Here is a 22335-nt window from a genome sequence, read left to right on the forward strand (position 1 = left end):
CACGAGAAAGGAAGGAAACGCTGGCCGCGCGTAAATCGCAAGAAGTCGAGGACCAGCGTCACGAGGTAAGGAAAAGTGTTACGGATCGCGTCCCACGATTTTCGACCACTCGATCGAAGAGCTTCGTCGACGACCAGATATACTACTGAGCTGTATTTGTGAAATAACGCCATAAATATGTTCGTCATACGTCCGTCAATTCGTGAAGATCTAATCGTTAAAATTTGCTAGTGAAAAGAACGAGACTTTGATCCTCGAGGAATCTTTGCTCCCCAATTTCCTCTGTGTACGTTCGAAAATAAGTCTCCTGCGAGATACGATAACTAAACTAGACTTTCAACGAGTCGATCTTGTATTTAGTATTTTGTTACTATCGGAAATTAGGATTTAGTATAACAAGGGAGGAATTTGTCGAAACTATTTGCAAGAGCCATAGAAATGTAGATCATCTACATATAGAGTCATAGAAATAAAATAGAAATGAAAAAAGAAAACCACCAGCTTGGACAAACCAGCTATCGTCGTGTGTTCCAAAGATCGTAGAAATTTGAAAAAAAGGACGACTCGTCGTTAGAGTTCCACAGTATCGATCCTTTTAATCAAAAATCCATCGAAATCAAGAGTTACGCGTATCTAATTATTAGTCGAGACGAATGTTGCCAATTAATTAGAAAAATGCAAAAGTATCTAGACACCGTTCGATTTCCTATTAGCACAGATAATATATTCGTACAAATTTTCTACGTTTACCAAATGTCCAGCTGGACAAATCGAAAAGTACAAATTAAATAACAAAAAGAAAAAAATTTTTCTACGACAAATGTTCCGATACTTTCTCGTATCGCTATAATCCATACAAATATTCAATTCGTCGACAAATCTTCGTTCCTCGTGTCTGTACGATTGAACTTTTGATCCCTGAAACTCCCTAAAACGTAGATCTCGCTGGTTGAAAAGGTTGCTCGTCCATTTGAGATTTACGAGGATTTAACGTCTCGTCTAATCCCGTTAAACGTCCCGTGGCACGTACGGATATCGATCTATCCGTTTCTCGCGAAGGAAAGAGAATCGTCAAAGGAAGAGCCAGAGAAAGGAACAGGAGGGAAGGAGAGTCAAGATCAGGATTTCAATCTCGAGAGATCGTATTGTCGGTCTGGAACGAGCGGTGCACTTGAAACTTGCATTATTTAGTGAAAGTTTCAGGCGTCGTTTGAATATCGTTGAAGGTTAAATTTGCGCGTTCTCACGAACGAACGAGGATTGATTAAAGATGATCGGCTGATGAATTGGATGATCTTTACTCCGAGTTTCGCCACTGTACTTCAAACAGCGTCGTTTGTCGATCGAACTACTGTCGCATAAAAAAGAAAATTGCCGGGACAAGCGACGAGTTTCGAACGTTTCCTTTGGCAGAAATTTTGCATATCAGAAACGAGGATAGGTAGTTTCTCTTTCTTTGAATAACAAATATTATACAGTGCATTTATTCCTATGGTTTTATCGTGTTTCAATATTTTGGTCAAAGTATCGATTAATTTATAAAACGTTACAGCAACGCGTTGCTCGATGAAAGACAAAATGAACGTAAAGACCTGTTTGAAGATCTGTTTCTTTACTTTTAAGTAGTAAAATTGTAGTAATCGTACAGGCCATTGCGAAACACATTTGAGTATCGTACACCGAATGACGTAGAAAGACAAAGATGACACAAAAAAAAATGGTAAAACTTGGATGTCCTTCGCATTTAAGACGGTAGACAGAACATTTGAACTAAGGAGAGCTTCCGTGTAGCCGCGCTACACGAACAAACAAATCATTTTGTGGTTTTCTGTGTTTCAGTTCCACAGCTCTAAGCCGGAATAAAGAATCACGGAAACGAACGTGATCGGTCATGCTCGGCGGCTTCGTGTAAAAATGACGAGGAAATAGCCGTCTCGAGGTTTCATGGACGGGTTTGTCCGAAGAAAAGCCGTCTCCTCTCCCGTCTACTCGTCTCTCTCAGGACTATCGTCCATCGTACGATCGATGGCCGGTTCTTTTTTCTCTCGTCAAACTATCATTACAATAATAATGGAGTTGTTTTCCCAATCCTTCGGTCTTTGACGGGCCAGCGTATATAGGCGCGGTTCCACCGACGAAAACCAGACGTTCGTGTCACTCGAGCAACATCGTAATACGCTACTTGGAAACAGGAGTTGGAAGAATTTGAGAAATTCAGCGGAAGAAAAGATAGAAATATACATCAGGAGTAATATAAAGTAGAGAACGTTGGAACGTCGAGGTTACAAGTGAGAAACTGTCATAGAAGCTCAGGCAGAACTTGGAGGAATTTATCAAACTACACGAAAGAGGAGATAGAGACGTAGAGCTGAAGTAACGCGAAGAAGAGGACGTTCGAGTGTTAAGATTACGAACGAGCAGCTTTCGTATAAGAAGAAGCTTAGGCAAAACTTTGGAGAACTTCAGGAGTTAGATTGAAGAGAACAAGGCATATGGTGAGAAGAGAATAAGAAGATATTTGAATGTTAAGATCGCAAGTGAGAAACTTTCTGTTCGATTAGAAGATAAAGCAACATCGAGTGGAAAATAGGAATCAACGTAGAACAAAGAATATCGAAGAACACTAACGGTGCAAACGAGGAATGTTCACGGAAGAAAGTTGCAACGTTTAAGGGTGCTGCTTCGACGATGATATAGTTTCCGATGTCAAAAGCTTCTTCTTCCAGTGTAAACTTCATCGGATCGACGTAGGACACACGGGTTGACGTGTTGCGGAGGACCAAAAGAGCTGAAACGCGAAAAGAAGAAAATCAACGGTGAAAACTTAAAGATGACCAATTTGATGGCTCCAGCGATAATTTTCTTCATTATCTCGTTAGTCTGTAATTCCACGATGGGTTACAATATCCTGCTGGCCACTATGGGTGGCACGAAGTCGCACACCGTGCCATTTGTGGCACTGGGTAGCAGTTTGAAGGCACGTGGACATAACGTGACCCTGTTGAGCGCGTTTCCGGGACCAGCTGCGAACAGCGGACTGCAAGAGTTCGTTCCGCCTATCTTCGAGGTAGACATTTCCAATCTTTGCGAATAAAATATTTCACAAAAAAAAAAAGAAAAAAATAAGTTGTAATACGAAGATCGACAAGTGGCGGAAATTGAGAATTCTTGAATTCGGTGCTTTCCTGCTATCTAGTTATGAAAGATTAGCTGATTAGAAGTAGCTCTTAGAAAATAGCGGAAAATATTTTCGAGCGCGTATTATTCCGTCTAGACGCAATTTCACTTACACTATCAGTTGGTTGGGTTATTTAATTACGAGAGTGCCGGAAGTAGCACAAGGGCGTACAAAAGGGACGGTATACGAATTGACTGGAGTTTGTAGCGTGAGCAAACAACTGCTGGTAAATTATAGAAACCGGGGTCGAGAAGCTTGGGGAATTCGATGGTTGTAGGCCATGTACACACAGAACCTCTTGGTTTCAATGATCGCTGTTGGTTCCACTGGGTGGAAATAAAACAAGTAATTTGATACTGGAATTTTGATAATTGAAAGAGAGAAGACTATTATCGAGAACGACGTATAAAAGGTTGAAGAAAGGGAAGAATACAAAATAATACGAACTAAAACGTATTTGTCAAATGGAATGAGACAATTGAGCTTCGTTCAAATTAATCGAGTCAGCTGATTCAGATGCGCAAATGGTAAAATGGTTTCAAATTGCTTGAGTCCGCGTTTTGCTTGACACGAGCGTACAAACTTCAAGTGAAGTCGAGGTTCTTTAATTGCACAGAAAAATGTCAAGTTACGTAATTATGCGCAAGTTCCAAGCAAACGCTTGGCTTTTGACTCGACCGATTTCTACGAATCTCCTAAACTTGAATTTTACAAGCCTATTTTAATTCCAAATAATCTGATTAATCTACAGAAGGATTTGGTAAAGAAAACTCGAAAACCTAACTGTGTCTAAATTCGTCGCTTTGCATATCGGTAACGTTAATGACTTTGTACGAATTGCGTACGTACTAAGCTTTGTATCGCCTAACTTCTCGATCTTCTAGTTTTGTCTCGTTAGAATAATCGCGTTCCGTGGTTATTCGAAATAACACGTTTCCATCGATCGGATATACGGTAGAAGAAATTTATTAAAGAAAAACGCGATAATAGGATTGCTTTATGAGGAAGCTGGCATTTAGACTGTGTTTTATTATCGATAGGCTTATGTCGGGAATTACACGTCCGAATGGGACTTGGTTGGCGCAAGATTCCGAGATGAAATGCCTATCTCTCCGTGGGACGCAATGCGATATGCCTGGGAGGCATGCGAGGCGCTTCTTCGCGACGAAATCTCCGTATCTTGGCTGAGAAGACCCGAAGGCAATTCTCAGACGCGATGGGACGTCGCGGTCGTCGACGGAGCCTTCCCCGAGTGCCTTCTAGGAGTTCTTCATGGCGAGGATGTGCCCACTATTATGCTGAATACCGTAACTATCTTAAATACGCTGTGACAGGCATTCGCTAGCAAACATATTTGCCAATAGCGTTCGCGAATGACAAGTCTGTAATGGCCGAGACTTAAAAAAGTATTTCATTACGTACATGATCTTTAGTCTGGATTAAAATTTTGAATAATTTTTATATTAATAAATTAATTTTGAATAAAAGCGTAATAATGGATGCAGGAGTAGACATTTGAAAGAATATTTTAAAGCAAATAAACAATAGCAAAGTAGATAAAGGAGTTTCGAGAAAACTAGTTTACCGCGCCTTTCTCAATGTCTCGATTACACGTAGCGAAACAACTGAAGAAAAATGTCGATATAGGTGGCACTATACAGCGGATCCATAAGTCGCCAAGGGAACCCATCGCCATGGTCCGTCACACCTTACTTTGGCAAATCCCTGACCCAGGACATGAACTTCTTTCAAAGAGTTCTAAACGTAGCCTGTCTCGTCACCTTGAGAATAATGCACTGGATTATGGTCAGCGGGTACCTTCAACCGGTTCTGAGAAAGTATCTAGGTACGTACATCTTTTATTCGCGATCGGTTTCATTGACGACGATCTGCTTTTTCTCGAACAATCTGGTTTCATCTTCGCTGCTTCAGGGAACCAATTACCAGACGTGCGAGATCTGACCACAGAGATTCCTCTGACGTTGCAGAACAGTCATTACAGCGTGGCAGAGTCGGTGCCGTATTTAGCGAACGTGGTGAACGTCGCGTGTCTGCATTGCAAGCCGGCGACAAAGCTTAGTCCCGACTTGGAGAGCTTCTTGCAACGCGGTGAGTCGATATCCTAAGTCAACTTGCGTCGTTAACGGGAAATTACGTTCGCTTGTTGGGCTAAGTTTTGTCGATTGGTCGGAGAAAGTGGAGATGATGGAGCTGCGTCAAAGGATATTGAACATTTCTCTCGTAGCGTGGGAAAGACGTAAACTCGCGCGATGTAGAGTTTACATGTTCGCTGTAGCGAAGATCGAATTGCCGTAGGAATGTAACGCTAGAACCACCGATCAGATTAAAATACACAACTTGTGCCAAAGAAATAGAAAAGAAAGACACGGAGAAGAAATTGTTATCCTGTATTTTACGAAGAATCGTTCGAAATTATTACAAAAATTCACATATTGGTCATTTCAATGGACCTGCTAGCTTTAACGTTAAAGTATCCTTGATACGACAAAAATGTCTAATCTGTCTTTCTGTCATAACGATCCATTACGTTTTTGTACCAGCTTATCGACGACCAGTCTATCATACAGTGGACCATTTTCAGGCCAAGTCGAAAGACTGAAAGTAATTCGTCACGATAACCCTGAAACATGGCCGTAGGTTTCATATTCGTATCTATGGGTTCGTCGGTTCGAGCATCAGGCATGCCAGAGGCGCTTCGTCAAATTTTCGTGGCAGCCTTCGCTACGCTTCCGTACAACGTCGTGTGGAAATGGGAAGGTATGAAGATCAAAGATCTGCCGCCGAACGTCAGAACGGCGGCATGGTGGCCTCAGCAAGAACTGTTAGGCCATCCGAAGCTACAAGCGTTCGTCTCACACGGAGGACTTTTGTCTTTGCACGAGGCTGCTTATCACGCCACCCCGACACTCGTTTTGCCTGTTTTCTGCGATCACGATGGAAACGCGGCTCAAGCTGGTAAAATATTGGCGCCTCGCCTTTTATCTTATTGTTTCGTTAACTCTTTGCACTTGGAATATCGATCAAAGAGCACGTAACAAATGTGACTCTCTGTCTATTGTCTCTTGTCTTTCTTACATTACACGATTATCGTAAGCGTGTGCCTAATTATATCACAGAGAATTGTTTTCCATTAAGTCGTGGAACCTTGGTAAAGACCATGAATATCGATGAATGAAATAAATTGATAATAACTGTAGAAATATATAAAACCGAAGGAATTGGATGACTGGGAAGAACTTCGACTAAGCGTACGATCTTCAAAGGAATATTTTCAATCCTTTTGCGTTACAGAAAAACTGGGTTACGTTCTGGTGATGGACTTGGCTAGGATATCCATCGGAAGCTTTCGTGATGGGATTCTCAAAGTGGCTGCCGTACACAACAATTCGTACCGAATAGCAGCGAAGAAGAGAAGCTCGTTGCTACGGGAGTTGCCAATTAACCCTAGAAAATTGGCTACGTGGTGGGTAGAACACATTGCCAAGTACAAAGGAGCCGAACATTTAAAAAGTTCTACGAGGTATGTCGAAGCCTTTCTAAGTCTCTCCTTTTTAGGTCCTAATCCCTAAGAAATTGTTTAATGGAATTAATTTGTTTTAGATATATGAATGTTATTCACTATTATTCCATCGATGTGGCAATGTTTTACGTGACAGCGTTATTACTATCGGCATACGGACTGAAGAAATTGTGTTGGAGAACTATTTCCAAACAAATTGTTAGGAAAAAAATCGACTAGACTGTGAATAGTATCAATTTCGTTTTCTGTGAAATTGTCATGTATTTATTTAATATGTTTTGTACCTTCTAATAGCATCTATGGATATTTTAGCGATTTTTGATATTGCCTATATAAATATCTTACAATTAGATTAGAAATATTTTCTCAAAAATCTAAACATTTCTATCCTCTTTACTGTGCTTGAATTAATATGTAATATAGTAAAATAAGCTCCGTTTAGATGAAAGAAGAAATAATTAAAAATAAAAATTAGTGATTATTCAGAAAATGATAATATCGACGTATAACAGGTTTCTACATTAACTACTATTGATGTAGCGGGTCGAAAGTATCTTTGAAATCTCACGGAATGATGCAATGTAGTTCACATTGCACATGCAAACAATTTGCAAAGTTTATGATTTAAACTAGAAGCGCGAAAATATATTGAAACAATCTTTTTGAGACTGTATGTAATTCATAAAACTATAAACATACGGTTGCTCGGCAACCGTATAAACGCGAACTTGTTTACAAACATTCGAATCAAAAGCTATCCTGACATGTTATATGTATATATAATTATATATATATATATGTTATATGTATCATATATATATATTGGCTGCATAACCACTCTGCGATGTAAATAAGAGAAAGCAGATATATATCATGAACATTGATATAAATCGCTTCTGGATGTTTTTACTTATGCAACTTCAACAAGATAAATAAAAAACAGTACTCCTCGCTTCGAAACAAAGACTCAACGATAAAAAGTCTTTTTTACGTAGATATCTTCTCTTATGCAACCTCCAACGAGATAAATAAAAAATAGTATTCATTGCTTCGGAACAAAGACTCAATAATAGATATTCTTGAAAACAAGTTTCTACTGATACTTGCGCAGCTACATATGTAAACTGGCTGAACACATTCCCATTTTTCCTTCTACATGGAAGAATTCTACATAGTATGCTTTACCCGTATATATCTCGAAACAACTCGTCGTAACTTAACCTATCGCGTCTGGCCTCCATTATTGGGCGTTTTGACAGCGCATCCAATCATTCAGACGAGTATCGTTTCTCATCGAGAACAACAGTTCCGGAAATGGTTGAAACCTACGTCGCACTTTTAAACACTTTAGACTTTGTGCAGATATATCTACATGCTATTCGATTCTGTAGGTTTATACATAAACGATGCAACGCACATGAGTGCGAGATCTCATTCTTAAAAGTATAAAGATATCGAATTGCGTAGCGTCACTGGTGATAAATCACAACGACGTCATATCGTAAACTCGCTGTGTCAGGCCTTACGTCCCAAATGTTTGTGAATATATAAACGTCTACCGTCTATTGACGGAAGCAAGATAGCAAGACGGGGAAGGGGACATGCACGTGGCGAGTAGCGAAGTATGGTACTGACGTTAGTTAAGGAGTCTTTACGAACGGCGGCGCACGAGTCGGATTCCCGCCCCGGCAGGAGCAGAGTACTCGTGTTTTCACGACGCTTCTACGTCCGTGACCCGTGGCGAAGTCGGCGCTCGATCACGATTGGGTCAGTACCAGCTGATTCGTTCGTCAGAATGTTGGTGTATGTTTTGTTATTACGTTTCTGAGGGCTGCCTCTAACCGAGTGTTCTCTCGTCGTCAATCGCGAATCGGTCCGTGTGTGCGGAGACGATACGAGAGTGGCGGGCCAGAGTGCAAATTCCGGGGCACGCGAGTGAAGCCAAAAGGTAAATGCCATATACGGGATAGAATGTAACGTGTGTATATGTGCGAGATGGTAGTGAGGATCGTGATGTTTTGAAAGGACACGTCTAACCACGTGGAACGTGGTGCCAGTTTGTAGCGTGACTCGACAATTTGTTCGTGAGACAAAAAATATATTAAACGTGCATGCTTGAGAAAAGTGAGGAGGTAACAGTCTATGAGAGGAGGCGAGAAACAAAAGAGGGCACTTGAGACGATGTCGCGAAAGAAGAGAGAACAGAGACGGGAGAGGAAAGAAAGAGAGAAAGATAGAGGCAGGGAGAAAGAGATAGAGAGAGAAAGAGAGAAATAGGCGGGGCAAAGATAGAATAAAGACACGGAGAAGAGAGTCGAGGCAGAGAGTTGACTGTTGTTCGATCAGCGAAAACACGTGGGGAGCGAGCGGGAATTTCGGCGTGATCGACGAACGTTGTTTCATAGCCCCGTAAATGAGAGTTCTTCTCGTTAAATGGATGAATCCATCGTGTCGTATCTTGACGATCGATCGTTCCTCGGCACTTGGCGAAGGTGCACGAGAAACGGTGGAAAACGGCATCCTGTCAGACGAATATGCGCGAGCGGTAAACGATGCTGCGCATACGAGCATGTAGAGTGTTCACATGGTGGCGGTAGGTGGGTAGCTGGATATCTGGTTTCTCACTCGCGGCTTCTGGGGCCTGTTGGTCACCGGAAAACAAACGGCCGAGGTCGGGGCCGAAGTCCTCCATGCAAAATGCCGCATACTGAATACGCGCAACAACCGATGCAACAAACAAATGCTCTATACAGTATGGGCATCATCGTGTGTGTGTTGTGTGTCTGTTGCGACGCTTTTACCCTCTTGCGCTTGCCTCTGGCGCGTGACGTAATCCATTCAAGCGCTTACTACGCAATACGGGACGCGGGCAGCAGCAGCCGCCTCTCTCTCTCTTTCTCTCTCTTTCTCTCTCTCTCTCTCTCTTCTCCAATACAGTATACCTTTCTCTTTCTCTAGTCTAGAAGAAGACCATGCTTTCCATGCTTCCTTCCTTGTCGCACCCCCCTCCCACTTTGTCGGAACAACCCTTCTTTTTCTTATCATTCGATAATGGCGACGGGAAAGAAAACGGTCTCACGTCGTGCGTCGCAATTATAGTTTCCTCCCGACCGGTTTTTCCTTTCGTCCGTCAGTCGTGCTACTCTGTCTCTGTGTCTGCCTGCCTTTTGTGGCACGTGTTTTTACATATTCTCTGTTTTTCTCCGTCTCGAGTTTGTTAAGCGATCGTGCGTGCATAGACGTATATCCTGTCGACCGAAGGAAATTCAACGATCGAAGGATTTCCGAATACACGAGAGCAGAATTTCACAGTCGTGACCACTCGTGACCACCCTTTCTCCCTACCCCCACTCTTCTGACATTCCCCTACTGTAGCGGCGAGTTTTCTTAGCGTCGCATGTGAATTACGCGGTTCTTAGCGCAATCGAACGTGCCGAGCCGCGTTTTGTCTCGTCGCGTGTAGTGTGTACGCGTGTGTCGAACGCGTCGCGCGTGAGTACCGCGGGGAGTTAACGGTATCATGTTTAAAAAAGCAATCCGAGGCGCGCCAGTGACGATAACATGGTCGCCTTGAACGACGTTTGGTGTACTTGTTCGTTTGGTGATGTTTGTTCATCATCCATGTGAATTCGTACTTCCGTTCTACTATTTAAATCTTTACAGTCGCATAAGAAACGATATTCCAATTGTGCTGGTAAATACGAAAGAAACAAACTAGATTGAACCGTTTAACGAAGTCCAGTGCCGTGAATTATGAGTTCTTCTGGTACGTAAATATGATTCCGTCGCGTATCAACAACCTGTTCGAAGGTGGGATAAAGTAAACAAGCGGTGCGTAGATCGTTGAGAGTAGAGGCTACTTGCGGTGGTGGCGTCTCGGCGCTTTAACCTTCAGGGAGTGGTTCTTTGTGTTTCTTCTTTCTCTTTATGTTTTATGTTTTATTTTATTTTACCGGAGTTTGCGAAGCTAACTACGCATTAGAAGCGGCTACGAATCATCGCGCGTCAGTCGAAGGAGTGAGCACGCGCGCGCACGTACGCATCAACTTACGCACGCAGTCTTTGTCCTAAATAGACCGTGGAGCGAAATGTTGGAAGAAAAAAGATGGAATTTCGTGGTGTATAGATCAAACTCGTGTCTCTTGTGAAATCTTCTACGGACGAAGCCTTGAAAAAGTTCCGGCTAGACGACGACGCAGAAAAAGAGAGTTAGCCTGTGGTCGTGTGTTTTGTAATCGGTCGCGTTACCGTACACATCGACCCAGCTCCTTTTCCACGTGCACTTGTACCTACCTATATATCCCTGTACTTGTACAATTAATCACAAATGTCTACGTGTTCTCCTAGAGCCGGAAACGTTTTTTAAAACGGACAAAGACATTAGTTCTCAGCAATTGTTTTGCGGTCAATTTTCTTTGAACGTATTTCTACAGCTATGTGAAATCGTAGAACAGGTATGCTCAACCTTCTTCTTCTGTTCTTGTTAAACGTCAAACGTTAAACTTTCGAAGAGAAAAGTTTCAAATCGAAAAGATCTAGTCTTAGACCTTAGTCTTAAGTTTCCTGTACGAAATAAAACATCTTATTTCTTGTTCTTGTTGATACGTGCGATCTGTTTCACTTTTACGCGAAAGAGTTTCTTCAAAACACCGAAAGTTCTCTTCGAAGACGAAACAAGATTGACACACATATGAAAAAATTCATATATGCAAATGTCCGTATAAAATATACATATATATATAATACACGTACGAAGAAGTCCTCCATAGACGTCGCTAAGAAACTTCGTAGAACCGCTCAAATCAAAACGTTAAACGTTTCGTAATTTCTGATAAAATTTCGTTCTAAAAGTCTCTCCTAAGTCTTCCTCCAAATACCTTAATATACCGAGCAAATTTACCTTTTCACTTTGCACTGATGTATAACTGATAGTGTTGCCTTTTGGTTTCTATTGATAAAACCATACACACACATACACGGAAAACTTGAATCGTGTAAACAGACCGTCGTGAGCCACTGCATGCGTACATCTACACGTCTATCGTACACGTCTAAAAATCGTTCTACTTGGCCTTTTTACTTCATATCTATTTTCGTTATTTACGCAGTGATTTCGGACTATCGGCATGCCGAGTAATGTGGGACACACGGCAGTGGTGCTTCGGTAGTGATTGTGTTATCGACGTGTCATCATCGAGGACGAACGACACGGATCCACTTCGCGGCCAGGAATGTATGTATGTATCTATGACACGCGTAAGTATTGGCGCGTAAAAAGTTTCGGCACGTTCCTTAGCCGGCAATTCGAACGGTTTCCGCGATAATAACGCGCAACAAGCGATCGTGTCCCATAGCCGTTCGAATTGCGTGTCGGCTAAAGTATGTCGAAGAGAATGTTATTTGTTCGCCGGCGTCTAGACGCATGATTTTTTCAAAGAAAGGTGCTTCGATAATGGTGCGGCGATTAAGCATGTGGATTAAAATAGTTCGCTTGCTACGAAGATAGTGTCGATGTTAGGGGATACATGCATTTGCTTGAAATATTGATTACTACGTAACTACGGTCTACAGCCAGTCACGAAACTATTTGATTACTTGTTCTACATTTATTAATATTACGCGTGTTGTACGAAACTTCTTGAAGTTTCATTACGATTCTATAACGATCATTGTATATCGCGATTTCACGTTTCGTTAGAATTGATTATATATTGGTAAAATTTGAATATCGCTGAACATTTGGTGCAGGCGTGTACGTGTACCTTGTAAGAAATCAGTATACGACATAAGCAGTCGTATACTGTGCCAAAGCTGTGCCGCTGTGAAAAGACTTGATAGTTAGCCGTTTCGTTACGATAGAACTTGAAATTGGAAATCATTAAAGTCGAAAACCATTCTGGATGTCTTTTTTCCAACTCGTGAACCATTGTTTGGCTCAGCACGAGATATACATATCTGTCACGTGCTCGCGAAACAGCGTTCAACTTTGACTTTGCGACACTTGTTCCGCGCTCAGAGTATCGCGTGAACAATGTTTTTTTTTTTTTTTTTGTCTCTGCTTCTCCGTGCCGACGTGCTTTTTGCACGCGTGGTAGAAGCTCGCGCGCGCACACGCTGTCTTCTGCATCATGTGCGCGTAGAAAACACGTTACACGACATTCGATTAATCGGAAACGATTAAACGGAAGTGAATAAAAACGCGCTCGAACGAAGAGCCGCAATGGTCGTTTGGAGTCGGTTTCGGAGTACGTTCATAAATCGTGGGAAATGCTAATTACGCGCAAACATGCTGCGAACAATTAATTGGCTAGCCAACGAAACGGCTTTTGCGGCGTTAGTAAACAAAATTCAATTAAAATTAATCAATTATGCAACGAAGTTATTGCGGACGAGCGTGCATACTGATATCGATGATCGTTAAATTTTAAACGAAAGATGCAGAGCGCACGGAAACGTTAAATTTAACGATTCTGCGATAAATTACGTTTAGTGGTCGTTTAATTTGACCGATTGCTAGAATAAGAAAAAAACAAAAATGTCAATTTACGTGCGCGAGCTTAAATCACGTTAAATTATTTATAGTAGGTTGTATCGCATACGTAAAGAATCGAAAGTCACGTAACCGCGTATCAGAATGAAGACACGATTTAAAGAGGATCGTAACTCGACAAGAAAAAGCCGTGACGCAACTATGTTTTGTATTATTGCGATTATTTTGAAATTATAACCTTCAACAGAGAAAGAGAGAGAGAGAGAGAGAGAAAGAGCGTGTTACCTCGTAAACAAAATTTTTATCGTGGATCGTTCTATCCATCCTCACCTGTCTGTCAGAATTTCGTTCGGGTGTGAAATAAACATGGCCGGTTCGTCGTCACGCGAATGGGGCTGTGACGGAGGCCGGAAAACGAGAGAAATATGGACTATCGGATATAATAAAATGCTTACGTAAGCTAGCGACTGAAGGGTGGTTGATCTGAGGAAAATCATTGTCACGTCTCTCGTTTGGTTAAATTTTCTATCGCATAAATTTTCCCGTAGAAATAACCATCTAGTTAGCGTGTAACCATTTTTACGTATGCAAAGTAAACAAGCGTATCAGATAGCCGTATTTCATTTACGCTCGATGGAAAAAAAGAGATAAAAAGATTTTATTAAAAGTACACCATCCTCGATAACTGGCAGGATAAAATACGTGACCAGTTAACGAAACGACGAAAGTTATTGTATTTTCGATTACGAACACGAAACGGCAGCTCGCATCGTTACGACCGATCATCCCCATTATCTCGACTCTTCCGTAATCAGCTTCTGTTCTAAAAATAACGACAGCGTGTCGCGATCGGTAGAAAAGAAACGTAGACACATGAATTCGAGAGCGTCACGGAACACGATAACAATCGCGAGAAATCACCGTCGGGATCGTGGAACGGAAACGTCGACGACTTATAGTTTAAAAGAGGTCTGCGCCGTTTAACGACGTCGAGATCATCTTCCTAGTATCGCGGTCCGGTGCGTTTGGGGAGGGACGCTTCTCCAACGGTTTTAATATAGAACGACTGCGTTGACGAAACGATCGGATTACGAGCCAAGACAATGAACGTGTACGGCTAATTTTTAATGAGACGCGCAGCAAGCATTTACCTACGTAACGCGAATCGATTCAACGAGTTTGACGCAACGATTGTCACACACATGACGTATACCTTGCAGTGATAACGCGTTATCGCGACCACCGTGATGCAATTTCTTCGCTTTCCATTAATCTTAGTCGATTTTTTTTTTTCTTTCGTGAATGAAAATCGTAGAATAAGCATTCTATTTCCTGTCGATGTTTCTGTTACGTTACTACTACTCGTTTATCGAGTATTATTATACAACTTAGGTGTAGATAACATAGAATCTGGTTAAAACCTTATTTACTTGCCTTATTCATTTGGAAAAAGAAAGAGCTGGTTTTGTATTTAACGCTTCGAGCAAGTAGTAACGAAAGTAATATCCAGCGAATTCTTGCGACTGTTTTTCAGCATCGCGTAAATCGAACGAATTTAACAGAGTTGAATAACGCGAATCGATCAAGAGGGAATAAAATGAAACGCTGCGTCAACGTAAGTTCCAACCTCGATGGGTTAAGATTAGCGAGAACTTGCGTTTTCGCGATTTTCATCTCGGTGTGTAATACGCGCGGTATTTGCACTATCACAGCGACCACCACTAGCAACGAACTGATCGGCACGAAAACGAAAGTTACACAGTGGAAATATCCATTCGCTGGCTGTTACGTGCTCGTCCAGTGGAAAAGTGGAAATTTCCTCGCGTGGAGGTCGTGGCTGTAATACGGTCGTTTAAGGAGATCGAGGTTTCCATGGAAAAGGAAAATATGACGGTCAAGGGCAACGAAAATGTCGGTCAATTAGCACGGTATCGCGCTTCGTATGCTCGCCGCAGGGAACTCAGTTTCCAAGTAACAAGTACTTCTTGTCACACAAAACGCGCGTATCTATTTGTCGTGTAACAACGATCGAAATCGATGAAATCATTAAGACGATATGTTAGCTTTTCCTGTGTTTCCCAATATACACCGAATTAAGGACAAATAACTGTACGTAGGTCAGAAGTAATCGAGAGAGCAGTTTGGAATTTCGCGACGAATTGATACAGGTAGAGAAATTAAGGTCGCTTCAACATTTCGAGCGATGGAACTTCTTTGCAACTTTGTTTTCGTGGATGTTTTATCAGTTAACGTTAGGAAGCGTATGTTTTCTCAAGGTTCTTCTCAAGGTTATCGTTTAATTTTTACACAGTCATAGAGAAGTGTCCTTTTTATATAAAATTTTGATTTGAAGTTATACTTTAAACAAATTTTTATTATACCGATATAGAGAGTGACAACGTGGGAAATATTTGTCGTTACATGATCGTTACATGAAAATGCGCCGAAAATAATTCGTTTGTTTGCAAAAGCTGTTCGTAAGAGTCAGAAGAGGAACATAATGAATTATGACGAGTCATACGTGTTAGCTCTTGCTATCAAATCGAAATTCGACGATCGTTTAGGGAATATATCGTACGATTTTTAAATATCATTTAAATTCCACGTAATCGAGCTTCGCGCTTATCCGTACACCATAGATTCCAAAATTCCAATGAATCAGCCTGTATATCGTGACTACGTCAAATCGGCCAAAGGGGACACACGTGGCCATATAAGCCCAAGAGGCATCTCTATTTCCTCGTAAACGGCTCGAAATGTCCTCGGAGCGTTCGTCTGTCGGTAAGCAAGTAGTATAAACCGAAGGGGGTGGGAGAGGCCAAAAGAGGCCGTGATCTCTTGACACACGTAATTTGGGACGACGCAAAAGCAATGCGTGGGCCGTTGCTGAAGCTTCCTGGAAGCGTTTTCTCACGATGTTTATATGTTCTTGTTTCCACGCCTTCGATCGATTCCACAGCCCACTGAAAATAGATCGTCTATCGGATCACGCGATCCCATGAAACAAAATATGCAAAGTAGATCTTTTCGTTAATTTAATCTTCTTGCGATCCTCGAGCTTTTATATTTCCATTTTTCGTCGATAACGATGCTCCGGTTTATTTTACCGAAACTCGTGATATATTTGTTAACGTTAGAAGGATACAAATTGTTAATCGTCGGCTAAGTATAAATGTCCAACGGTATAATTTTGCGTTGCAACGGTTTGATTCTATGGCGAATAATAGCAATTTCCGAAGGCCATTAACCCCTGATACAAGAGCGGTTAACCGGCCCCTTATTGTACGGAGTCTGATCCTGATAATCATTCAAATCGATAGTCCGGTTATGTAGATAAATCGTGTGGATTAGAACCGATGCAGTGCGGACGAGAGACGCGATGCTACACCCCGTTCCGATTTCGTATTAATCGCCGTTACTCGATACACCACCTATCTTCAATGTGTGATTCGTCAGATTTGCGTGTATTTTTAATTATACAATGCGCATACGGCGCGTCCTAAAATATGTAAGTGGTTATAATGGAATGGAGAAAGAAGAAAATTTGCAAGTGAAGCTATTCCGGAGAGAAGGAACGATGAAATTCTCAAATCACAGAAATAGAAATTAACACGCGTTTTCCATTGCACACTAAGAAGTGATTCCATCGCTTTGTTGTGTTATCTTGAAATAGTTGATCCACTCTGGCAATTTATAGCACTTTGTTAAGAAAATAACCGGAGAATGCTACTTGAAATGAAAATGCGATGAAATAAAAATTTATCTTTGTACCATCCTCTTTGTCCGATCTACCGAGATAGTAACTAACATTTGAAATTATCTGCATAACTAAAATACACATGGATCTGCATAAAAATCCTCGGTTTAGTCGTCGCTGTAAACAATCACAGAGTAAAGAAACACCGTACGATATGTGCGTAACGAATATTACGCGATTTTGCTACATCTTGACTCGTATTGTACGATCTACTGTTGCAATCCGATACGTATTTCGTATATTATATGTTACGCGCTAAAGCTGCCAAGTCTCGCAGCTTCGCTTGTACGTACAAAGCCGCAACTACATGACATCGTTTATCTACATCGGGCCTCGATCTCGAAGTCTTTTCTACAGAAACGTGTCTGTACACTTTTGAATATCGCCTGTTGCTCCTCCATCTGGCTGCAGACGTTACATCGTCGATGCGAAGGGAAACTCGAAGGACCCGGTGGAAAATTGATACGGATTCGGAAGCAAGATGAGACAAATCTAGGAAATATCGTATAAAACTTTTAGACCTTCATGAGATGGTTTAACAGTGTTCAGAAAGCATACACATTCTCCACCTAAAAACTTAACTGCATTTTTATCCGTATTTGATTTCTTCGATGTAAAGATTTCGTCGTTTTTACTATCTTTCTAGCGAGCTTCTCCGCTTTGGTGGAAATTTCTATTGTGAGAATTTTCGTTCTATACTTAAACCATAGGAAAAAGTTTCTTATTTAGTTTTATTTTACTCTGTCGCTCTTCTTCCGACCAAGTGATTGCGGATTTTGTCATTACCACCTAATGACAAAATAAATGGATAGAATTCCTGTTACATCGTATCTTGACTAGGAAGAAAATATGATTGTGCAGGAGCTCGGCAAAGTTAATCTTGTTTTTCGCTGTTCTTTATAGCGTGTCGTGATTTTGTTTCGTTTTGTTTTCGTAGATGTTCATAGATTGTAGAATCTGGTATTATTTGAATATGGAAAATTGGCGCAGATAGAAACGGCGAAAGTCGATTAAATAGGTGGCGATAGATGTTAAGGACGAGGATAGTAATTTAATGATTGACTAACTTCGACGAAAGCATCTCTCTGTCGATGTGTCTCTTCTTCCGCGTGTATTTTTTCCTCGCAATCGGACGCTGTGGTCTTTTTACACTGTCAGCGATGAACGAACTTGTGTCTACGTACAAGCCAGGAAACATTTATCATCAGAAGCTCCGCACCGATGCGTAGACTCGGGATTACGGTGGAATGTAAAAGATCCATAGAGAAGTGTTTGACTTTTACGAGCGAGCATGGAAATCGATCGTAAACGTGTCCCTGCCTCTTTTTCATAATTTACCATTTTACGTACTGTCATATCCTGTATATTAACTCGCGGTGAAAGCACGTCGTTGTATTAAAACTGACGTTTGAATCATTCTCCCAAGTCACGTGATACGCTAGCGTCATTTCGAACAGTATATTAAACGAAGCTGCCACGATTGGAGGGGGTCAAACGTGCGCCATTTTAGTTGATCGATCGTCGCGTGTTACTCGAAGACCGAATATCGCCCGTTTTCTACGTCGTTCCTCCTTAATTTTCGTACGCCCTTCGCATGGAACCTTGCAGGAAACGAGAAATAAGTCACATGGCTGGAACGACCAAAGTAACGACGCGATGATGCAATTTTTCGTCCTGTCATTCCCGTTTTCCCTTCGTCTAATCTCGTTTGCCCGATGATCCGGCCCGTAATCGCGTAAATGAGATTTCTTTATCGCCATCGTCTCGTTTGCCGCAACGGTGAACGTTGTTTACGCGCGTGAATATAATTCGCGCTTCTAGAAATAATCCGCTATTATCTCTCGGTTGCACTCGTCTTGCTTTCGCATCTCGCTAAACCGATCGTGTCCTCGTTTCCGTATAAACTCGAAACAATTTCCTTCCTGCAAACAATTCTCCTAGGCATTATTATTTGTTGCCTGTGATTTTTCTTTCCACGAAACTGATAATCGAGATGACCTTTCGTCATTTATTTTTGGTTTCGAGAAAACACGTTAGATGAAATGGAAAAAGAAGACATTGCGTAGGAGTAACGTAGGAAAGTTGATACTAACGTGTAAATGTTGGCGTGCCGGATGTTGATATATTAACGTGTTGAAAAATGTTAATGGTCCTCGACTCGACCGTTGTTTTTCGATATCGATACGTATCGTCATTTAATTACTGTCAACGTACGGACAGTCTGTAGAAATGATTGTTTTATAATAAGTCAAAGTGAAACCACCAAGGAAGTTAAAGTGCAAATTTAAAGAACGACATAAAATATTTCGCAATAATTTAAACACCGATACTCGAGGACTAATAACATAGTAAGGTATTAGCAAGCATACGTTTGGTTTTCATGATCGTTATCATTAAGACGTTAACGAGCCTGGCAGTCCATCCTTAATGTACAAATACGTAATTTCACACAATCTTGCGGTAGTAAAATACCGTGCGTATCGTCTTGTTACAAGCTGTAATTACGACTAATCTAATTGTATCTTTACCAGTCGAGCATTTTGCATCGCTGATTTCGTTGCCTGCTACACCAAGAGCTATTTCTTCCTTTTTTTCTGCTCGTGAAACACTATTTGCACGTTAATTATCAGCAGTCGAACCGTTCTTCCCAATTTCATTGGAGAATTTTAATTGTATCGATATTACGCTCGTTCGTGATGATACGGTCAACATCATTGCTTAATCAATCCGTATTTTGTCCATTCGATTAATTGGCGAATATTTCAGGTTTGGTATGTACGGCTTTTGCGATTTACCGATCCCAATGATTATTATCGTGTTTGTCATCGTTATCGTTATGATATTATTATCGGAGGAAATATAAAATATAATAATTTTCAGATATAATTTGCCAATCACCGCTGCGGATTTATCTCGAATGTTTTTCATTTAGTTGAAATTTCAATTTTAGTTAACGAATTTGCGATAATGCAACGAAAATGTTAATTATACTTTGTTTCGGTTTGTTTCGATTAAAAATAAAGGATACGTCAACGTTAAGGATATTTTGTTACGTGGATTTTTATTTCGGCTCGATAATAAAATTGAAATATTCAAACAGTTAACTGTTGCGACCTCTTTGAAAAGCGTGTACCTAAGACGTATGGGAAACAGTAAGCTACGACGAGTATACTCGTCAAACACAGAGTATACGTGGCTGTTGTTACACAGAATTAAATTACAACGAAACGACTGTTTTATTTTTTAATTTTATTACTCGTCGTAACGCAAAATATTGCCATCTCTTCATGACGAGTATACTCGTCAAAGACAGCTAACCGGTTAAGATACATTCCTCGGGAATGTAAATCAATTCCATGGTGCTATTGCATCATTATATTTTCCTGTTGTCGCAGCATCGAGTTATATCTGATATCACCGTAATTATGTCTTCTACAGAACAATTCGAAATTCTTTCAAAAAAATTGCAAATACTTTCAAATTTCCATTTACACGTAATCACGCGTAATTTATAAATGAAATTAATTGGCGTGTAACAACAACGAACAGCACGACTTAATAGCAAAATGGCAAACGGCTTACAGAATGTTCCGGACGAATTCTCGAGCTGGAAAGTTTCGGCACGAGGTTACAACGTCATGTCCATCTAATTATGGTCCGGTTAACATAACGCTTCGTTCGTGAGTCAGCTTGTTGACGTTCTTGCAAACGATTTTGCTCTACCGCTTCGTTTCTGTCTTTCTTACTATTTCGTCGGCTCTCACTTGCTCACGTTCATTCAAGACAATGGAAACTCGTCAAAGACAATAAAAAGGCGTCAGCTCGTGAACATACGCATCTACAGCTACCATACATATTTAGCCATTTGGTATAATTGGACAAAAATAATAATATTTTTGATATATTCTCAAAGTTGTGATGGAAGAACGTGCCTTTACTGCTCATTTGTTTATAAATAGATTTAAGTTGAAATCATTTGTATATACAGCTGTGTCACTCGAGAGACGAACATGTTTAATAATAAATAAAATAATAATAAACAGGTTCGTTTAAAGAGTATTTTATATATTTGTAGGCGGTAGCGTATCTATATTTTTTTTTTTTTTGTTTTTTTGTTCTCTGTTATCGTTTGTTGCGTCAGCGTAAGGCGAACAGAGAGACCGGAAATGGGTTGCGAGGGAAAACAATGTGCGTTATGGCGATGCTAGTCTTTTCGTTACGTGCCATGGAACAAGTCGTCTCTAAAGGGAGTACTCTTCTCCGCTTTTTCTTCTTTTTCTTTCGTTTCAGGGTTGATAAGATTGTTCGTGATAGAAGGGTTTATCGTGACTCATGGGATTCGCGAGATGAGCTATCCTGGGGTAAATTTGCTTTGGTCTTCTTTCCCTTCCTACATAATTGAGTGAAATCGTGGCTAATACGAGTGACACAGGTTTCGACAAAGTTAAAATCGAGTTACTAGGAGGCTAAACCGATCAACTTAATTTTCTTTCGCTTAGAAAGAAATTTTGGTTTTATATTTTCGTTTTAATGTCGGAGTATAGCGTTAGTCGATGAATTTGTTTTTCGCGTGACTCGATCGTGTGCTGGTAAAGTTAAAATCCAAGGGTTTGGAGAATTTTCGATGGCTTGGAAGTTGAATGAAAATTCCAATTAAACAAAATCTGAACGCTCTTGGAAACTAAATACAAATCTTAACTAAACCAAAGTGCAATGGAAAGCTAAACGATGGTCAAAAGAAATGGCACAAGAACGTCCGCGTTTGTGTTACAATTTCACACGCGAGACTGCATCGTGCAAACAAGAACTTGGAATATTTTTTACCAAACTACGAACAATTTGTAGGGAATTTGTACCGAGGTATACCGTAGAATTTCAAATTAATTAACCTTATCACGAATAATATTTCAAACTAGGTACACCGAACCGTTGTTAGTTATTAGTTAAAATCTGGGAAATTAAGCACACAGAGGGTTCGAGTTTAATCGTTTAATCTTCGTTCATGGTCTGCAGGAAGAAATTAATATGTATGTGTATATCCCTGGAATTACGTGATTCGTTTCTGAATCGCGGATATCCTATCAAGTAGCAACCACGAGGAAAACGTGAGATCGCGAACGAAACATCGTTAACATCCTCGAAGGTTCACGATTGCATCAACCTTTAACTAATTCTCGGTCGATCGTATCCAGTCGGTCGTACATCACGATTGGTACATAGAAAGAAAGAATTTAAAATTCTATCAGCTACGTCGAAAAGTTCTGTCGGTTTTGTTCTTCGAAAAGATGGGAACCAATTATTCGCCCTCGAATTTTTACTAATTAATCTTCGATATAGCGTTTTCGTTAAATCTCTTATTTTTCTTATTA

At 40.7% G+C, this 22335-nt stretch overlaps 2 protein-coding genes across 7 annotated transcripts in view; both read left to right on the top strand.

Annotated features, from left to right (window-relative positions):
- The first annotated feature begins 1800 nt into the window (after positions 1-1800).
- On the top strand, positions 1801-7492 carry LOC122570523 (UDP-glucosyltransferase 2). The gene is made up of 7 exons (XM_043732933.1): positions 1801-3067; positions 4219-4485; positions 4826-5024; positions 5111-5287; positions 5837-6154; positions 6491-6719; positions 6800-7492. The coding sequence occupies exons 1-7, from the start codon at positions 2831-2833 to the stop codon at positions 6936-6938; spliced, it is 1566 nt and encodes a 521-aa protein (XP_043588868.1). The 5' UTR covers positions 1801-2830; the 3' UTR covers positions 6939-7492.
- Positions 7493-8353: 861 nt separating this feature from the next.
- The window catches only part of LOC122570520 (insulin-like peptide receptor), a 30664-nt gene continuing 16682 nt past the window's right edge, over positions 8354-22335 (top strand). Inside the window, exons 1-3 of one of the 6 annotated variants that reach the window (XM_043732923.1) lie at positions 8354-8667; positions 11067-11173; positions 11828-11956. The gene's annotated coding sequence lies outside the window, so the exon portion shown is untranslated. Of the gene's footprint in view, positions 8668-8695; positions 11174-11827; positions 11957-22335 lie in introns of those variants that run through there. The other 5 variants (XM_043732920.1, XM_043732924.1, XM_043732925.1 and 2 more) reach the window with 5 other exon arrangements.

Source organism: Bombus pyrosoma, linkage group LG9 (genome assembly GCF_014825855.1).
Source record: "Bombus pyrosoma isolate SC7728 linkage group LG9, ASM1482585v1, whole genome shotgun sequence".
Taxonomy (NCBI): Eukaryota; Metazoa; Arthropoda; class Insecta; order Hymenoptera; family Apidae; genus Bombus; species Bombus pyrosoma.